This window comes from Ornithodoros turicata, chromosome 3 (genome assembly GCF_037126465.1).
Source record: "Ornithodoros turicata isolate Travis chromosome 3, ASM3712646v1, whole genome shotgun sequence".
NCBI lineage: Eukaryota > Metazoa > Arthropoda > Arachnida > Ixodida > Argasidae > Ornithodoros > Ornithodoros turicata.
In genome coordinates, this window is record NC_088203.1 from 35,269,296 (window position 1) to 35,288,343 (window position 19,048).

The following is a 19,048-nucleotide window of genomic DNA, read 5'->3' on the forward strand; positions in this document are numbered from 1 at the left end:
TGTTTGAAGAGTCCAACCAATATTCAGTGAACTGTCTCGTCACACCAAGGAGTACGCAGTGCATATACTCTACAGAGTATGACCATACGAGGTCAAAATGTGGTAGGTTGACTAGCGGTGATGGTCCTTTAAGTCCATTCACAGATGTCTCGAGCTCCAAAGCCAGCCTCATATCTCTTAGAACACCTGCTGCAGTTCTTTCAACATTAGGCTCGGTTTCCAGGTACACTCGCCGTCCTGTACAGATATGAAAATAACATTGCAGGTTCCCTTTAGCATGCATCTAGTGCCATTAAAGCAACACTATGGCCAAGCCTTTACAAATTACATTCCATATGATTCCACACGTATACATCGTATATAAAATGAGAAATGTGAAGGTCTTGAGATTTTAGAATGAAAGATATCAGTGTCATCAGCCATATACAACATGCCCTTTTACTTCATGCTGAGCTCCAGATTATTCCTCTAAATTTGGAAATAACAAAACCCAGACACTTTACTCTCAGCTTGACAATTTCAGAAAGATGTTTACCTTCCTCACTTGTTGCACATGAAAGGCACCACGGGCATCCGAAAGATCCGTTGAACTGGAGGTGATTACCAACTGAAGCTCTTGCAGGAGCATCGACAGAGGCACATATAGCATACACTCGACTACGAAGAGAAACCGAGCAGTGCTGCCAGACCAGCTGTCCCACATTTCGCATTGCCTCAACAAATTTTCCGAGAAACAGAAGCATATCGGGATGCTTGCGTCCAAACCATAATCCTCCAACAATTGTGTGTTGATATCTACATGACAAAGGGAGCTCATTTAGTATGAGCTGAATTGGCCAAACAGAGGAATTCGATGACTTATAAAGTGGGCTGCCATCTGTGTTTAAGATTACGGTAAGGTCCATCCAGTTCAGTAATCCTTCCCGGTGAAGACGTTGGTGAATCATGCCAGTCGTAATATCTCGTACGGCTGTACACCCTTCTTCACGCTGACGCTGCAGTTCACAAAGGTTTTTGTATAGAACGTCTTTCAGTTTGGCAATTAGGCTCGAGAATTGTTTCCTCAGATCTACGATTGCGAAAAAAGATCCAGTGGCCTTCACCTTTGAAATGCTTAAGGTTGTCTGGCACGCATCACAACACAAATGTAATTTGTCCGCAGTCACCTTTAACAGCGAAGCGCACACGTTGCAGTAGTAGTGATAATTCACCACGGAGGCATACTTCGGTGCCCATAGCTTTCGTAGCAGGTATTTTGTGCGTGGCAACCCGCTGTTCTTAAAGCCGAACAATGCATCCACCAGGTTCAGAAGGTCGTCCACTGCTGTCCAAGGTAGCCCCTGGGCCACGATGAACGACATTATCAGTACGATGCCTACTGCGACTGTTGTATTTGACCCAGGTAAAGTTCTCGTGCCAAATTCGGCGGTACACCTCGCAAATAAGTCTGTCTCGTCAAATTCTGGCACACCACTGTTGTCATCCTGTGGATCATCATGAGGTGTTTCACCGCTTCCGCTATGTTCATCATCACCTTCGTCTAAACTGCCATCCTCGCTGAGAGATTCATCAGGCTCGCTCCCTGGTTCAGAGTCGGTTCCAATGGGTCGCGTAGTGTGATCGTCGTCCTCATCTTCATTGCTGGATCTGTTACTGTTGCTTCCTCCGGGACTGGCACTAGCATAAGAGAGAGAAGTTCCAGCGGCGCTGTCGGATTCCGAACGTTTCTTGAACCATGCGGTCGAGCGGGGAAGAACAAACGGCTGACCTGGACTCAAGTACAACTTGCGTCGCTTCTTTTCACTGGCTTGACTCATGATGAGAAATGAGTACTGGTTGTACTGAGTGTAGTTAAAGCATTGTTCACAAACTGCCGCGACAGAGTTACGCGTTACGCGCCGCTCGCTGCAAACTGCTAAAACTAGCAGGCCCGCACTTACAAACAATCAACCCAAAACGATCACAAATAAACGGCAACTTATATTTCGTGAATGTGCAAGAAATGTAAAAAATAATATATAAATATGTTTCAACCATACTGCTGCAGAAAAAAAAAAAAGAGAAATAAAAAGGCCGCCAAGACGGCCAGACAAATCCAACTTGTTTACGCGGGCGGCGCGGCCGTAGCCATAGATAGTGTGTTGTTTCCCGCTCGTTTTCATGGTGAATGATACAGTTTGCGTTGCACTTTGTGTTCCGTAATGTCTGTCACGCCTAAATTTGCGTACGTAGTGTATAAAGACGGAGGAAAGGCAATAGTATCTACAACACTGATTAAGAAGTATGCACCGTCGGACGTAAACGACCTCGCCAAGAACAAGTTCATTTATTGGGAAACTGCCGACGGCGATGAAAGTACCGAGAACTACTATCCTGGAGACGTAGTACTCCTTGGAGGTGAGTCCATGCCATTTGATTCATTTCGGGATTAGTGAAGTACTCAGTATTTTCGCTTTCAAAGTGTTTGCTGCGTGTTTGAGTGAGCATATCTACCGGTGTTGGTTTTGCATCGTTAGGCCTAATGCCGCCGTGATCACTTAAATGCTGGCTGGGGCTTTCTGTCTGAATTTGCATGCATGCTCATAAATCCGGAGCATCGACCGCAGCCGTTTTTGTTGGAAAATTGTTTCATGTTTGCTGACAGAGGCAGCAGGCACTGCATCTGTAGTATGCTCGCCGTTTAGCAGCAAAAGGGTCAATGGGCCAATCCTCATTTAGTTGATATTGAGCATGTGCCAGGCACAAAAAAAAAAAAAAATGCTGTGTTATTTTCTTGCAGTGAGCAAGAATGACTTGGTTCAGCGGATGACAAAAAAGAAAATTCCAGTCCCTGACAATGTGTTCGAAGATGAAAAAGAAGCAGCGCAGGTTCAGAAAGCTGACAAAGAGGTTATACAGTTTAACATATCGCAAATTGAAAATGGCCTTTTAGGCAGCTTGTCTGGAAATACACACATAAATAGAATGCTTACCTGGAGTGACTGCCAGTAAACCATACTTTCTTGTTGTTGCATGCTTTTCAGGCACTTTCGCAGAAAGAAAAAAAAAAAACGTGCGGCAGCCACTCGGAAAAGGAAAATGACTGACCTGTTTAGCGGGGAGGAGGAGAGCTCAGGAGATGAGCTTGTTGAAAGACGAAAGCTTCGTGAGGAAAGAGAACGGAATAAGGAGCTTCGGAAGAAAGTTCGTCACGTGCAGGCAAAACTTGATGCAATAGAAGCAAGGTATGAAAGGCTTGAGGCCCGTAATGAAAAGTTGCAGGATCTCCTGGAGATCAGACTCGGTAAGTCTCAAGTACGCTGTTTTTGTAGCCAATTCTTCATACTTGTAGTTCTTTTTAGAGGCGTGGTTCTGCAGCAGTGTGCAACGTGATTCATCCTCTACCAGCAGCCCTCGCTTCAACGACAGCGGTACCAGCACTGTTACCAGAGTGGTGAACAGAGAGAGTACCTGGAAATTTCCAGTAAGGGCATAGAGGTGCTAGCATATTAATCAGGGTGTCGAACCAAAAACTGTGCTCAAACCGAAATTTTCATTACATTGTTGAACCTGAACCTTAGCAGAACCGGAAAAAATAATAGTGGTAACTGGTTCACAACAAAACGGTTAGATCATAAAAGAAGTCAGCATAACAGTCATGTGCCTCTCAGAGGAAACAGTGTTTTCTACATTATTATTTGATGATTGGAAAAGTAAATGTAGTTCTGCTTACTGGTAGTGCAGTTGTGTCATGACACGTTCTTTGTGCTTTGGATTAACTGGTACACCGCTGTAAGCTCGGACAGAGCAAGGGTGGCAGTTTTATTTCTGACATGCTTCAGTACAGTTTCAGATCAATTCACGTTGCAAATGCAGTGTGCCAAAAAGTACCGTCTGTGTAAAATGCTGTTAATCTTATTAGGCTTCGTTTAAGCGTATCTTTCTGGCACTGCGCATATGAAAAAAGAGATCTGTGGGAACAGAAAGGAGCAGAACTACACCGCTTCATCAGCGTGGATGCTGTTTGCAACTGTTCATCAGTGTATCCTTCCTCTCGCTAAAGGGAGTACCTGACAACTAAAAATGTCAATGCAGTAAGCGATTAGTCAGGCATTTCCTGATAAAAGCAGTTTCATGGAACATATAAAATGGAAGCGTTTAACCAGTTCGACTTTTGGCGTGGCCGAACTGGAACGAAATGCAAGCAACCTGAACTGAACCCATATTTTTTGCGGTTCGACACCCTGGTGTTAGTGGCTCACAATTTGAGTGGCACCGGTGCCTGTGGTGTTTATGCTAGACCATGTGCATCTCTCAGAGCACAGCCGGCTGGGTGAAAGGAGCCCAAGGTGCACAAACTGTGCTGCTACCATTGCACATAGCTAGGAGACAGACAATGTTCTGTTCCAGTTACCTATATTCGTTTTGTTATCCTTTTCAGCCCAGGCAGACAGATTTCGTTACCGGTGATATTTTTTCCGTGACTGAAGTGGTGGACACGTCGTCTGTGCCCTGCTCCCAGGTGAGATTGTAAAACCATGAGGTGATTGCACTGTGAAAGTCAATCACTCTCTCAGTTTCAGTCGCATCTGTGTAAGTTCCTTATGGTGCTTTTCCAAAGTTTATAGCATAGTTGGCAGAATTTTCTGCTGGTGTTGTCACCTTTGCTTGTATGGCAGTATGTTGGCATTTTCAGAATGAAGGAGCTGGTTTTGATGACTGCGCAGAGGTGGTCATACAATCGCAAGTTCCTGCATCACAACTTCCCGTTTGTTCTCAGGTGAGAGCGTCAAAGAATGAGATGCATGAGCTCTAAATATCATGTGCACTATAACTTTCCATTGTGCTTGTTTGAGCTTGTGGCAGTACTTATACTAAGAAAATAGGTTAAACTCAGGCAAGCTTGTGGGCGAAATGCATAGTCATGGGAAGCCTGAGCTTGGGTAGAAAAAAGCTTTTGAGCTGGTGTTGCGTCTTGTTCATTTTTCTTTTTCTTTTTTTCTCTGTCCAAGCTCAGGAGTTCCACTACTATGATAGTGGTATTCATGTTCAATGGTGAGAGCATGGTTTGCAGAACTTTTGAACACTGTTGTGGTGCCTCCCTTGCCCGTATTCGTTATGCACATGCCGTCCTTCTTAGCTCACGAAACCAGTTCCTGCTGCCAGCAATGATGGTGCATGGACCACAGCTGGTTCACAAGTTTCAACAAGTGCCCAGGTAAAGAAATGCAGGACTTAAATGTGTCAGCTCTCACAAAATACGTCCTAGGGTACCACCATGTTTCCTCTGAACAAATTGAGAGTCCATGCTCATTCATTGCATGTGCAACAAACTGCTGTTGGCGCATTGCATATTTTGGGGGTCGCGCAACTTTCAAATTGTAAGCGCTCGTTGTGACTGGGACCGTTGTAACTAGGCTGACAGTATTGTTCTTTTGGTCTTGTATTTCTTCATAATATGTAGAAGATGCTGCCCTGAGGGAGAAGGGATATTGCCCCAAGTGAGATATACCATAATTTCACGCGTATTAGCCGCGACCTATGCGCAATTTTTTTTTTTTCACTCGGGCTCCCTGCGGCTTATCTACCGGTGCGTGTTATCTGATAGCTCTTTTTCCCTGGTATTTTCTCCATACGGCGGTTTTAACAAAAGTGCTGACAGTGTCTCTGGAACAGCACCGCCCTGCCAATGCTCGAACATGGGCTCGTCCACATGCAAGTAGACTGACCTTCCTGGTGCCTTCAACGAAGCAGCTTTAACAAAAGTGGTTACAGTGATTCATGTCTTCTGGAAGGCCACTGACCTGTCGATCCATGAACAAGTGCACAACCCGATCATGGTAGAACAATAGAACTGACCTCCTTTGTTGTACACCATGCTGACCCCGGAGTATGGACCACAGGGTTTATGGCCTTTTATATGGTCTCCTTTGTCGCACAAATCAGTTGCGTTGTATAGCCCGCGGCTTATCTGCCTGAAATTTTGAAAACATTCCTAAAAACGGGACCTGCGGATTATCTGCGGTGCGTCTTATATGTTTGAAATTATGGGTGCGAGGCTACATGTGAAACTGCTGCCGTCGAGGCTTCGTGTTTTTCATTGCCACGGAGAAGTAAGGAGTCCTATCTCGCCTGGCACCCCTTAGAGAAACTGGTTCCTGACTCCTTGAACGTTTTGTGCCTGTGCAAGGCACTGCCAAAGCTTGTATCTTTATAAGCTGGCCTACCAGAAAACGTGAGCTCTGCCCTGCAGAGGCAGACGGCTTGAGGAATTAGGGGCGTCACATTTGAGTGAAGTTTTGTTGTCCTGACTTCTCAGTGTTGATTGCTAACGGCCTTTAGTGATCTCTGCTAGCCTTAAACGTTAGTTTTTGCTCAAGGACAGTTTCATAAGTGTCTGACACGGACCAAAGGTCCATTATCGTGTCTGACAGTTGTCCTGTAGCGTGTAGTCGGACAGGTATTAAAAATTAATAATAATTGTCAGGCTTTGGGTTCAGTAGAGGGCAATGTGCTACATTTTTGTCATCCCCTGCATTGAAACACTACATGGTCCCTGATGATACCTATACTGTTTTCAGCTTCCAGAAGTGGCCTCTACTGACTACAATGATTTAGGCTTTAAAGTCGTGGCAGCCAGCACAGCTGCATCACAGATTGTACCATCTTGTAGCCAGGTAAGAATAATGGACTGAGATGCACAAGCTCAAAGATATCTGCCTTGACACAGGATTGCAGTACAGTCAAACTCCTGTACAACGAATGCCTTTATAACGAAAAGACTGTTATAACTAACATTTTTTGCGGTGTAGTCAGGCGCCTGTAGGATCCAACGTCACACAGCTTCGCAGTTTATTGTTGTGCGGGGGTAAAAAGGTCAAAACAGAGATAAGGCTCCATGTATATTGTAGCTTGAATGTCTGAGATGCGTTTTGATAAGAGCAAGAAAGTTCTACAGTCGAACCCGTTTATAACTATATTGACGGGAACGCGAAATCACATCGTTATATCAGAGTATCGTTAGAAACTAGCTTTCGAGAAATTGCCGCTCGGGTTCACGTAAACGAAGTAGATCGCCACAAGAAGAATGTTGCTGAACATGCACATTTGTTGGGAGCACAGAAGCATTTTATCTAGCTTTAAATTGACGCAGCTGCGCGTCGAAAGCTTTTGATAACATAACTGCCGATACCGTGTGAGGCGCCGCACCTTTTGAGATCGATGACCTCATCCATTGCTTGTCATCCAATGCCGTAGTCATTATTCTCACGATCGGGACTGCGAGATCCATCAGAATGTGCCTCCGCCACGGGTAATCCGTCTATGCGTGTTTGGGTGGTGACACGCTGTGGTGACAACTGTCTGCCAGTACACGTTTCCGAAGCCGCGGTACTTCACAATGCGGTTTTGCACCAGTACGAAACCTGCATGTAACTTGGGGTCGAGCCACGCGTCTTTCCTCGTCAAAAAGCGTCTCGGAACCGCGGACGCCATCGTAGCGCTCGAAAATGCAGTGAAACACTCAAATTGAAGGTCAGATTTTCCTGATTTTTTTGCACAACAGCTATTTGGTAGCAAACACTCGTTTTATCACTCTCATCATATACAGGGTGTCCCAGAAGACACGTCATTGAATTATAATAAAAAAACTACGCCACCTAGAATCATGCGGTCAACGGCATTTGTTCCTATTAGGTTTTTGCCAGCTTGTAAACTTATGTCATGTACCCCAAGTTTAATTATGTAAATATTTGCGAACTGAACTCGGAAATTTGCCAAGTAAAGGTCACTTTTTTACCCCACCAATATTAAGAGCGTGCCGAATTCACTCGAATTCATGATAATTGACAGTGATATTCACGAGCTATCCCATCGGAGAAAATAGCCGAATATCAAGCTTTTCGGAGCACCGGACCATAGCGCGCGATGACTTTTTGAGCGCAATCACTCTCAGTGCGACGAAAGGAGGTTCCAAAGCCAGCCCACAGAATGATAGAAGAAAAAGTAACAGTTCCTAAAACTGGGAGAGGGAAAGCATTATCCCAGGGAAAGTCTGACGTGATAAGCCATGTCTGCGTTATCTCTTTCTGCGATGCCGCGGTGGGCTGGGTTTCTAACCTCCTTTCGTCGGACTGACAAAGATTGCGCTGAAAAATTCATCGTGCGCTATTCTGTGCGACCTCGTAGAGCATGATGTTCGGCTATTTTTTCCTATGGGATAGCTCCTGAATATCCCTGTCAATTATCATTAATTTTAGTAAATTAGACACGCCCTTCACATTGGTGGGGTAAAAAAGTGACCTTTACTAGGAATATTTCCGACTTAAGCTCGCAAAAATTTACATAATTAAACCTACGTTACACGACATTCACATGAGGAGGTGGCAAAAACCCAGTAAGAACAAATGCCGTTGACCGCATGACTCTAGGTGGTGTAGTTTTTTTATTATAATTCAATGACACGTTTTCTGGGACACCCTGTATGATTAGGTACTATGCATTAAAGGAATAATGAAACTCCAGGGGGTCGATGGGACATATGCCTGCCTGATGTGTCGTGAAATCGGTGTATTCTTTGTAGCTGCGGTAGCGGCTCCCGCGTATGGAAAGTGCTGAGAGTGCCGAACTATGCTGAAAGTGCTGTGCCAGAACTATTGAGAATGGGAGAATCAAGCATCACTTTTGTCTAAACTGGCTCCACTTAACTTACAACTTGAGTCTATCTAAACTCTGTAACTTGGTCATTCCACTTGAATGTGTAATTGTGAAATTTGGTGTGTCTCCTCTTACTTCATTTGTGCAGTGTATCTGCTGTTGGTCAAGCCGTGCAATATTGAGGATGGAGGTGAAGTGCCTGAATACAATTGAAGTACGTCCGTAGTCTGCCCAGCCGTCGTGCCTGGAGCAGTTGCATCACTGATGGCGAGGTTAAAAGACATTCATATGTGGTCTATGTACCTATGCCTGTAAATGCAATACACGGGTGCAAAACTGGTGGTGGTGTAGCGCTAATCTTGAGCTGCCTGTCTGCAAACACTAAACACAGAATCGGTTACATGTTGGTGTTCTTTGATGCATGATGCACGTACATGTGAATGCTTAAGCACAACTACGTGGTTTACTTATTTTTGATTTGCTTTGCTTTGGTACACACACTGCCTTGCAGATTATTTCTTGTGCTTTTTGTCCTCTCCTGTGTGCACACACTACTTCTGTAGCATATTCTCACATGCATTATGTATCCCAGAGGCTGTGCTCCTATTGTAGTTCATTAACTTGTCTTTTACACTCCTGCCTGTCTCGTCCCTGTATTTTTTGGCAGCTTCCTAGCCAGATATAAGCAGCAACCCAAATTCTCTACTCTTATGCCATTGTCACTTCTCACCTTAGGCTTCGACGAATAGCGCAAGTGACTTGCCGCTGCTGTCTGAAGTGGACGGACAGGTATGGACATACACGTCATATTAGTTATATATATACATCTTCGCAAAGGTAAAAAACTTACTCTGAAGCATCACTGGTCTTTAGTGGATTATGTACAAGAATTTGGCTTAGTAGTCCTGTTTGTTGAATGCTGTGGTACTGACTATGTGAAGCCCTCGTGGTAATTTTTGGGGACATGGAGGGCTTATGTCTCATGATACATCTCTTATGAAGTTTTGTTATCTTAAATTTTAGGTTCACCTTGGCAAAGGAATTTTTGTCACCAATGAGCAGTGGGAGTGGCTCCTAGCACGCAGAAGAGATTCACTTTTCTGCAAAGAGGCAGTGAAAATGCTTTGGCCAATTTCTGAACTGAGGAACAGAAGCATCACAGGAGCTCCTTGTCGTCGCCTAAAGCAGAGTGGAGCACAGGGCAGAAAGGCGTTGACGCCTGTAAAGCTTGAAGCTGTTGCAAGTATGACTGTTTTTCTTTCATAGCATATAGATTTGTTGAGTGTTCTCGGTGGTATTTCACAAATGGGCAATTCCCTCCTGTATACCAGGGGTTCCCAGCCACTGTCGTTAAACAGACCCCTTTCATAGGTTGTCAAGACAGCAGTTCCCCCCCCCTCCCCGATGCTTACTGCCATATAGCTTAGTAATTTGGGAACAAACAAACAGTATGATGTGCATTTATGTGTATGTACATATAATTGTCAAACGATACTGTGTAAATATTTGTTCATGACTTCCTGATTAGAATGTTTATTAATACCAGTAAATGTTAACTGCAGATGTTTACAACTTTTGCGTGGATATTTGGCATTATAACTGATCAAGCGAGATGAACTTGCTTCACACTAATTATAAAAGTGAAAAAGCTTGGACACGACGAAATGGTTCGAACATCATTGCTGAAGCTCCCTACAGACAACAGTAAATGCGACACTTGCGACTGCCTCTTTGTCACAAGTCTCTGGATACGTGGAGGTGTGCACAGATAGGAGCACTGAAAATCATTTTCCACATCCCCCTTTTTTGTACATAACTGCAGTAGTGGAGACAATCCTGATTCACACAGATGGGAAAACCTCGTTAATTCAAACTCGAGGGGACTTTTTCTTTGAATTATCACCTATGTAACCTGTGTTCCAATGCAAAGTTCTAACCTGTAGTACATGTTGGCAAGCATGTTTCGGCACATACTAGTGCAGGGCAGTTCAGTATGGTACGTCACTATGAACTGTGATAATATGTCGCAACGTAGTGTGCCTTGGCATCAACATAGTTAAGTTGTAGGCAGTGCTGCTTGTCTGACTGATAGCTTCGTACTTTACAGAGGCTTTTCAAGTGTACGTGAAAAGAACATCAACAGATGTTGCAGAAGCAGACCGCCTCAAAAAGATGAACAGGTTCATTGCAGAGATGTTAAATGACTTCAATAAATAATTTGCAGGGAAGTGGTTTGTATTTTTTGTACATTGCATGTGCATGCATGTATCACCACAGTCACATTGCATGCTGTATTTCCAATACACACCGTGTAAAGGTAATATAGGAGATCTAGGTCCTATAACTCCTATAATACCTACACTTCCTATAACTCCTATAATACCTACACTTCCTATAACTCCTACAATACCTACACTTCCTATAACTCCTACAAAAACCTATAACTCCTACATTACCTATAATCACTTATAGGTCCTATATCCAATAACATCATATGCGTGGGACCTATATAGGTTTTTTTAGTAGGGAATAGCCGCTGTCACCGCATGGCACTGAACACACACAGGGACTCACCCCATCCTCTGTCATCATCATCATCATCATCAATCTCAAGCGTTCCTCAACTGAAGGGAAAAGTGAGCATTGTTTCGTGAGAGGAAATCTCGTACTGATTTTGTTTGACCGCAGTGCCACGCTGTCTCGTATGTCAGTACGACCCCATCGATGCCATGCTCATGGCCGTAGAAAGAGAGCACGAAGCTAGAATAGAGAATCTCGGTAATAACCCAGTCGTCCTTTCAGATGACGACGACGACAGAGTCAGTAGTCCGCCTTTCGTAATACCTGAAACGGACGACGACGAACCCCTAGATGGACATGACAATGCAGACGAATTGCTCATGTGGGAAGGGGATCAGTCGTATGCAGATTTCATTCCTCTGTCTGGTAGGGTTAGAGATGAATCACCAGATGCAAGCCCCGAATTTCAAAACGAAGCTGAGCCTGTCCAGGGACGTAGAATCGTTGAATTGCGAGAACACGTCGTAGAGAATCATCCCTCCGTCACGGAGAGACGATTCCTTCCTTTTTTTGTCACAGATGAGGCATTTGACGGAACGGCTACTACGTACACACTTCTCTGTTCCCCACACGACGACAACGTCGACGATTTGCGACTTTATCTACCGAGCATAGCTCCAGTAATCACGCGCGTCCTCGAAGCTTATCCCATGCCTTTCAAATTTTGTCTGTGCTCGAAGGTGCTCATGATTAAGGACGGAGCCGACGGGTTGACTTCTCATCTCCTCCACGTGAACCTTCACTTGAGAGTGGTGCATAACCGACAAGAAATCGAAGGCGCGATAAATGCTGCCATTGCAGAGTCCTCGCAACGCGTAGAAAACTATGCGACAGAAGGGTCTGGTTTCACCTCGAACGACGTCCAATGTGTCGACTTAAAACTAACGCGCTTAAAACCGAAGCGGATTGGGTGCACGATCGAGCTTCCCGAGCTGCTAAAAAGAAAACGAAAGACTCTCACAAACGTCAAACTTCCGCCGAATCACGAAAACGAGTGTTTCAAGTATAGCGTGCTGGCACTCTTGCATCCGTTGAGAAACAACCCAAACGATTATGTTAGATACCGCAAGTACATGAATCCTTCGAATCCGGAGACGCGCGTAACGTACTGGCCGCCCTGCTTCCCAGTCACTTACGAAGACATTTCCCTGTGGGAGAGAATAAACAAAATCTCCGTGTACATCTACGTGTTCGACGAGCAGACGAGTTCGATATCTACCGGGCGGGTTCCCTGTACGCTCTATAAAGATAAAGTCCACTTGCTCGAGGTTAGAGAGCATTTCTATGGAATCAGAAAATTTAGCACTTTCATGGGACGAAGTGACTACTTTTATTGCGAGAAATGCACGTCCGGTTACGGGACGAGAGAGGCATTGCAGCAACACGAACGTCTGTGTCGCGACGTAAACGAAGTGATTCTCGAAATGCCAAAAGCGGGGGAGTGTGTCTCCTTCAACAAGATACAGTACATGCATCCCTATCCCTATTTCGCGGTGTTGGACACGGAGAGCGTCTTGGAAAAGGACGCACTCGTTAAGGACGCTGTGAGTGTGCACAGGATGAGCTCGTACTGCATCGTTGTAGTGAGAAGTTGGGACGGAAAAATACTAGGCCTAGATAGCTATTTGGGACCCAACGCGGCAGAGAAATGCTTGCTCTCGCTCAAGCGATTTAGCGATCAAATCGATAGGTTGAACAGTTGTCCCGCGCCGTTGGTCATGAGTATGAAATACCACTTTCGGCACGCGAGCGCTACGCACTGCGAATTTTGTGGAATCGAATTTAACCGACATACGCGGAAGGTGTCGCATCACGACCACACCCGCTTCGTAGAGCCCAGTTCTTCGAATTTTGTCGCGACGCTGTGTGATACGTGTAACATTATGTGTCGTAATACAAAAGAACTCGTCGTGTGCGTGCACAACCTGCAATACGATTTGAGCTCCCTTCTCCGCCACATGCACGTTCTAAATCTGGGCGAGCCGTGGATCTTAGCTTCGAGTACGGAAAAGATAAGAGGGTTCAACATTGGCGATCTCCATTTCCGCGATACCACGCAGTTTTTCAACCTGTCCTTGTCGAACCTGGTGGAAACCCTGCTCGCGAGCGGTGGCGAGAGCGCGTTTCATTGTACCCGCCAAATGTTTGGTGACCGTTTCCGGCGCCTCCTCAGGAAGGGCATTTACCCGTACACCTTCGTCGACAGTTTCGAAGCGTACAATTTGCCCGCACTACCGCCAAAGGAAGCTTTCAAAAGTGACCTGAACGACCAAGAGATCACGGACGAGGACTATCAGTACGCCCTAGAGATTTTCGAATTGTTCGAATGTAAGAACCTCACACGCGTCTCTACGTCACGCTCGACGCCTGTCAGCTCTGCGACGTCGTGCTGTATTTCAGGAAGATCGCGCTAGAGACGGATGGGATGGATATCCTACGCACCGTGTCCCTCGCCAGCTACGCGTGGGGCAGCGCTCTGAAGCTCACGAAAGTCAAACTCGAGCTCATGAGCGATCGCGAGATGTACGAAACGATCGAGAAGGGAATCAGGGGAGGCATTTGTAACAGCTTCCACAGATACTGTCGGGCTAATCACGAGGGGTGCGACGATTACGATCCCCAGCAAGAAAAGACTTTTATCCAGTACCTCGACGTGAATAGTTTGTACCCGTACGCGATGACTTTCCATCTCCCGACAGGTGGTTTTGAGTGGGTCGACCCTTCGAGGTGGAGCGAGATTGATTTTCTCAACATTCCTCACGATTCGGAAGTGGGTTACGTATATGTGGTAGACTTGTTGTATCCCGAAGAACTGCACGCGCTCACCAGGGATTTTCCCCTGGCACCCGAACACAGGTGCGTGGACGAGAACGAACTGACCCCCTACCAGCGACACCTGAAAGATGCGTTGGCGCTGAACGCCACTCCCACAAAGAAACTCTTGCTGACGTGCTATGACAAAGAACGCTACGTCGTTCATTATGCATTGCTCGCTCTGTACGTGAGGTTGGGCATGAAAATAAAACGTGTTCACAGCATCCTCTCGTTCCGCCAAGACAACTTTTTGCGAACCTTCGTGCAGAGAAACGTCGCGTTGAGGAATGCCGCGAGCACGAAATTCGAGAGACTTCTGTACAAAACCATGTCGAACAGCACGTTCGGTAAGTCGATACAAAATGTGAGACGCATGAAAAGGTACGCAATAGCCTACGACAAAGAAAGTGCACTACGAAAGGCTAGCTCCGTCGACAGTCGGCATTTTCTCATTCTGAGTGACAAGTGCATCTTGTACGAGATGAAACAACGCCGCATCAAATGCACGCACCCCCTTTACGTGGGCTTTGCCATTCTTGAAATATCCAAAGTCCGAATGTACAGCTTCATCTACGAGTCGCTCTTTTCTCGCTTGACATGTCCAGTGCAATTGATCTATAGCGACACGGACAGCGTAATTTTTTCTCTCACGTGTGAAAGCCTGGAAGAGCAGCTGATGAAGATTGAGAGTGAGTTAGATCTGTCTTCCTATCCGCCAGACCACCCACTTTTCAACGACGAGCACGCGAACCAGATGGGGTACTTCAAAGACGAGACGGGGGGCGGAGTTATTCAGGAAGTTGTAGCCATCCGAGCGAAAATGTACAGCATTCTCTTGGCTGGGTCACACAAACAGATCGCGAGAGCCAAAGGAGTTAAGAAAGACGTGGTGCGGAAACATTTATTGCACGAAGTGTACCGAGATTCTCTGTTCAATGAAAAGGCGGTCTCTCAGAAGCAGTGCACCATCCAGAGTATAAAGCAAACGATGTACACCATTTCGAGACTCAAGAAGAGCTTGGTCCCCTACGACGACAAACGCTATCTCGTGGATGCCGTACACTCCTTCCCTTATGGGAGCTGCGAATACGGTAAGCTTTACGGGTGTTTTGTACGCGTATCGCATTACGATAGTACTCCCTCTTTGTGCAGCACCGGAAAACCCGGAAGAGAGCCCGAGACCGTAGACGTCAGGCATCGAGTAACCGTGGAACAAAGAGCTGCACGCGCATGTAATCGAGAATAAAAGTTCTAGTCGAGACATGCTTCTCTCTCTCTCTCTCTCTCGCAGACAGGAGAAGCACGGGACATCGTGGCAGTGTGGTAGCGGAATGGGTGTACGAAAAGAATGACCATTCCGTCATCGTGCTGGCGCAGTGACCCGCGCAATGACGGCGCTGCGATGAAGATTCCCCTTTTCTGGCACGTCTGATCATCTCGTAATGCTGCGTTCGTGAGATCAGACAAGGGAGGGAGGGTGCAGGCATCTATTGACCAAGTCCTTTGTATGTATTCAATAAAGATGTTTCAGTGAAAGAACACACAGAGTCTCGTCAAAGTTATTCGGACTGTTTAATGCGTTGCATGTCAATAACCAATCGGTATTTCAATAAATCAATGACAAAATTGGCGATGTAGACTGCTTGCAAATGTCGCTGCTTCCGCAGGGCGTGCTTAATATGAGCGATGGCACGAGCGAGAAGGTCCACGATGTCTGCAGCGATGCAGTTGAATTCTGCGTTGGCCAAGCTCACAAATTCGCACATTAGTCCCAGGGGTCCGTCTGGAACCGTTATGCAGACGTTCTTGTAACGGGCGTAGATCCGACGCACCATCTCCTGCAGCGGCCCCGGCGAGATTTCTCCTATATTGCCAAAGCCTACCATGTCTATCACGTAGCGAAAAGCAGTGATGACGAGCTCGTTGCGGGGACTTTCGCCGTTGAAACATTCCTTCTCCACTTCTTCCCAAGAAGCGTGGGTGCGGGAACAATTTTGTAAAGAGTGGTAGCTGAACATCTTCACGTAGTGATGACGCGAGCGCGGTACGCGCTGCCTTTATAGAGATGAACGCGCGCGCAAAGAAACGAAAGTGAAACTCAAAAGCCACCCGTCGCCGCTAGGAGCGCGCGCGCAGCGGAGAGCCGAAACCGAAAACACCCGCGGGCGGCGCAGAGGGAGCTGCGCGCGCGCGCATGCGCGGACGGGTGGAGCAGAGGGCGCGCGCGCATCCATAGCTGCCGCTGCGCGTCGCCTCACTCAGTTTCTCTCGGGCTGTCGCGGAAGACGGACGTGCGCTCCGCGCGCTCGCTCAGTTTCTGGCTGGCTCTCGTAGAGAGCAGACGTGTGTTCTCCGCGCTCGCTCAGTTTCTGCCTGGAAGTTGCCGCGGGGGAAAAGGTGAGTGATTTGACGCGCTCCTTTTCTCGTATGTTGGCCGTGTTTAGCGGTGACCGCGCTCGTGCTAAGCCTTTTCTCGCATGTTTAGCGATGTGTGGTTCCCGCCTTGTGTTAGCTGCGTAGTGTTGAGGTTAGGCCTAAGCGATCGCCCCCCCCCCCCCCGTAAGCCTTTTCTCGCATGTTTAGACTTGTTTTGCGGTGAGCAAGCCTGTTGACGCATGTTTAGCGATGTGTGGTTCCCGCCTAGTGTTGTGGTTAGGCCTAAGCGATCGTCCCCGTAAGCCTTTTTCCCCGATGTGTACTGTTTTCTGTTTAGCAGTAGCGGTTAGACCTTTTCTCTCGCATGCCTAGACTTGTTTAGCAGTGCTGCCATTTTTACCTGCCGCTAGTATCTTGTTCTGTCTTTCTCGTCTAGAGCTATGACGGTGGCGGCATCTGGTGTGATGCCTTGCAACTACGTGGCCACCTGTCGTCGATCTCTGCAACTGCTGGGTGCAAACTACCAACATGGCGTGCGCTGGTCACTCGGGTGTTGCGGAGCGGCTTCTTCGCCGCGGCATCGTTGATTTTCGAATAAATTGTTTCTCTCCACTCTATTTCCATCTTTTTATTTTATTTTCTGCCTATTATTTTTCTTTTTTATGGGCTCTCATAGTGCACAACGCTCAGCTGGTCTGGACACGAGTTAGACTTTCCCCAATTAGTGTGGTGGCTCCCTGGAGGGTGCTGATTAATGTGGGGGGTCCCAATTAGCTCTAATTGCTAATTAAATCGTGTTCAGGCCAGTTGGGCGTTGTGCACTGTGAGAGTCCAGTGCCTACTACTTCCTCCTGTGGAATTGTCGAGGGATTCTCACTAATCTTGATGACGTGAATGATCTTTCGGACACGTATGTCACACTCTGTTTTGCACTAGAAGAGACTTATCTGAATCCACAACAGACACATACACTCCGGAGATGTAACTTGTCACGAAACGATCGGGTTGATGCAGCACGTGCATCTGGAGGTGTTGCTATCCTCACACCAAAAACCCTCCCTGCAAAGCATTTTCCACTGAAAACAGCACTCGAGGCAGTTGCCGCTCAAATATGTCTTCAGGGGGTATTAACTGTATGTTCCTTATACCTATCACCATCAACTGTAGTAGATCAACACACACTTGAAACTTTAATTGATGAACTACCACTGCCTTTCCTCTTACTGGGAGATTTTAATGTCCATAACTGTTTATGGGGCAGCTCGAGATTCGACAGGCGAGGAAAAATGTTGAAGATATTACTCCCTAGATCTATCTGTCTTCTAAACATAGGAAGTCCTACTTATGTAAGCAGTGTTAATCAATCCTTCTCTGCTATCGACCTCTCCTTGTGCAGCCCATCAATATTTTAAAGCATTGACTGGGCGGTAGATCAGAATCCTCGGGGCACTGACCACGTTCCGGTAGTCCTGAAACTGCATAATGCCTCAACCACCCTAGGTACACGTCCACCTGGGTGGAAACTGTCACAAGCTGATTGGAATCTCTTCAAGGAAGAGGCCGATCTCCTAACACCATCTTTCCAAGGTTTAAGTATAGAAGATGCCAATAATCTTATCACTGACACCATTATAGACGCTGCTGAACAGTCAATCCCACAAACATCCGGTCGCTTCCCTAAGCGCTCCAAGCCTTGGTGGACGAGCGACTGTGAGACACGCAAAGAACAATATCGGGCGTGGGGTGTCTTTCGAAGGCACCCCACCACACCAAACTTAGTCGCATTCAAGAAGCACGTGCAAAAGCACGCTGGACACGAAGACAGACAAAAAAAGAATCTTGGAAAAAATTTGTATCTTCTTGAAATTGTAACACCCCCTCAAAACTTATATGGGACAGGCTAAGGAAAAATCAAAGGAGACTACACAAGTTTCTCCGTCCCATTATTGGAGGTAAATGGCTTTGTTTGTCAGAGTCTGGAAGAGCAGGCCAATGCCATTGGGGAGCATATGCAACATCCCAAGCAGCACACAATATTGGGCCCATATTGGCTGGTGATTGGCGATACGGGTCCAATATGGGACCCGTTTCGCCAAGATTTTCCCCATATTGGCCGAAAATGGGCAGTATGGCCCCCATATTGCCCACTTTGAGCCAATATTGGGAAAATCCTGGCGATATGGGCCCCATATTGCCCGCGTACACCCCATATTGCCTGAAAACACAGAAAATGGCATGTACCCGTGTTGCACAAATGCCCAAGCAGCACGGCAAGATTCAACGTTGAAGCGTGTGAAATACCAAATTCAGGCCATCGTTACATTCAACAACTTCCCGCAGATGATACACATTGTTCGAAACAGTCAACGTACTTTGCTATCCCAATGTAACGTTCGCTAGAATTCGACACAACACAACATTCCACGTTCTGGAAATAGCCGCCATCTTCCTTCGCGATGCCAATGCCAATCGCTCGAGCCGACTGAGAGCGAGCGGGTTGTTTGAGCGAAATCACGCGTCCTACAGCTAATGCGCATGCGCGACAGCTCGAACTGACGTTTCATAGGGCTAAAATGTCGCTGGTTGCTGTAATGATAACGGAATTGCCGCAGTTCAAGTAAAAAGCACAATGGCTGTTAGGAAG

General features: G+C 46.5%; 2 protein-coding genes across 2 annotated transcripts; one reads left to right on the forward strand and one right to left on the reverse strand.

Moving 5' to 3' along the window:
- Nucleotides 1-1,899, reverse strand: LOC135390212 (uncharacterized). The gene is made up of 2 exons (XM_064620166.1): nucleotides 1,104-1,899; nucleotides 1-237 (listed from the first exon to the last, which is right to left on the reverse strand). Exons 1-2 carry the CDS (start codon nucleotides 1,815-1,817, stop codon nucleotides 178-180), a joined length of 774 nt encoding a protein of 257 aa, XP_064476236.1. The 5' UTR covers nucleotides 1,818-1,899; the 3' UTR covers nucleotides 1-177.
- A 249-nt stretch (nucleotides 1,900-2,148) lies between these two features.
- Nucleotides 2,149-9,964, forward strand: LOC135389292 (uncharacterized). Its single transcript, XM_064619356.1, has 9 exons — nucleotides 2,149-2,397; nucleotides 2,780-2,939; nucleotides 3,024-3,283; nucleotides 3,342-3,463; nucleotides 4,421-4,501; nucleotides 4,676-4,759; nucleotides 6,561-6,656; nucleotides 9,370-9,423; nucleotides 9,658-9,964. The coding sequence occupies exons 1-9, from the start codon at nucleotides 2,202-2,204 to the stop codon at nucleotides 9,898-9,900; spliced, it is 1,296 nt and encodes a 431-aa protein (XP_064475426.1). The 5' UTR covers nucleotides 2,149-2,201; the 3' UTR covers nucleotides 9,901-9,964.
- The last annotated feature ends 9,084 nt before the right edge of the window (nucleotides 9,965-19,048 follow it).

Bases quoted from the DNA above. Each gene is read 5' to 3' on its own strand.
- LOC135390212 (XM_064620166.1), bottom strand. From the start codon at position 1,817: ATGAGTCAAGCCAGTGAAAAGAAGCGACGCAAGTTGTACTTGAGTCCA. The intron at 238-1,103 runs GTGAAGGCCACT...ATATCTGTACAG, and splicing joins CAACCTTAAGCATTTCAAAG to GACGGCGAGTGTACCTGGAA.
- LOC135389292 (XM_064619356.1), top strand. From the start codon at position 2,202: ATGTCTGTCACGCCTAAATTTGCGTACGTAGTGTATAAAGACGGAGGA. The intron at 3,284-3,341 runs GTAAGTCTCAAG...AGTTCTTTTTAG, and splicing joins TCTCCTGGAGATCAGACTCG to AGGCGTGGTTCTGCAGCAGT. The intron at 4,502-4,675 runs GTGAGATTGTAA...TGGCATTTTCAG, and splicing joins CGTCTGTGCCCTGCTCCCAG to AATGAAGGAGCTGGTTTTGA.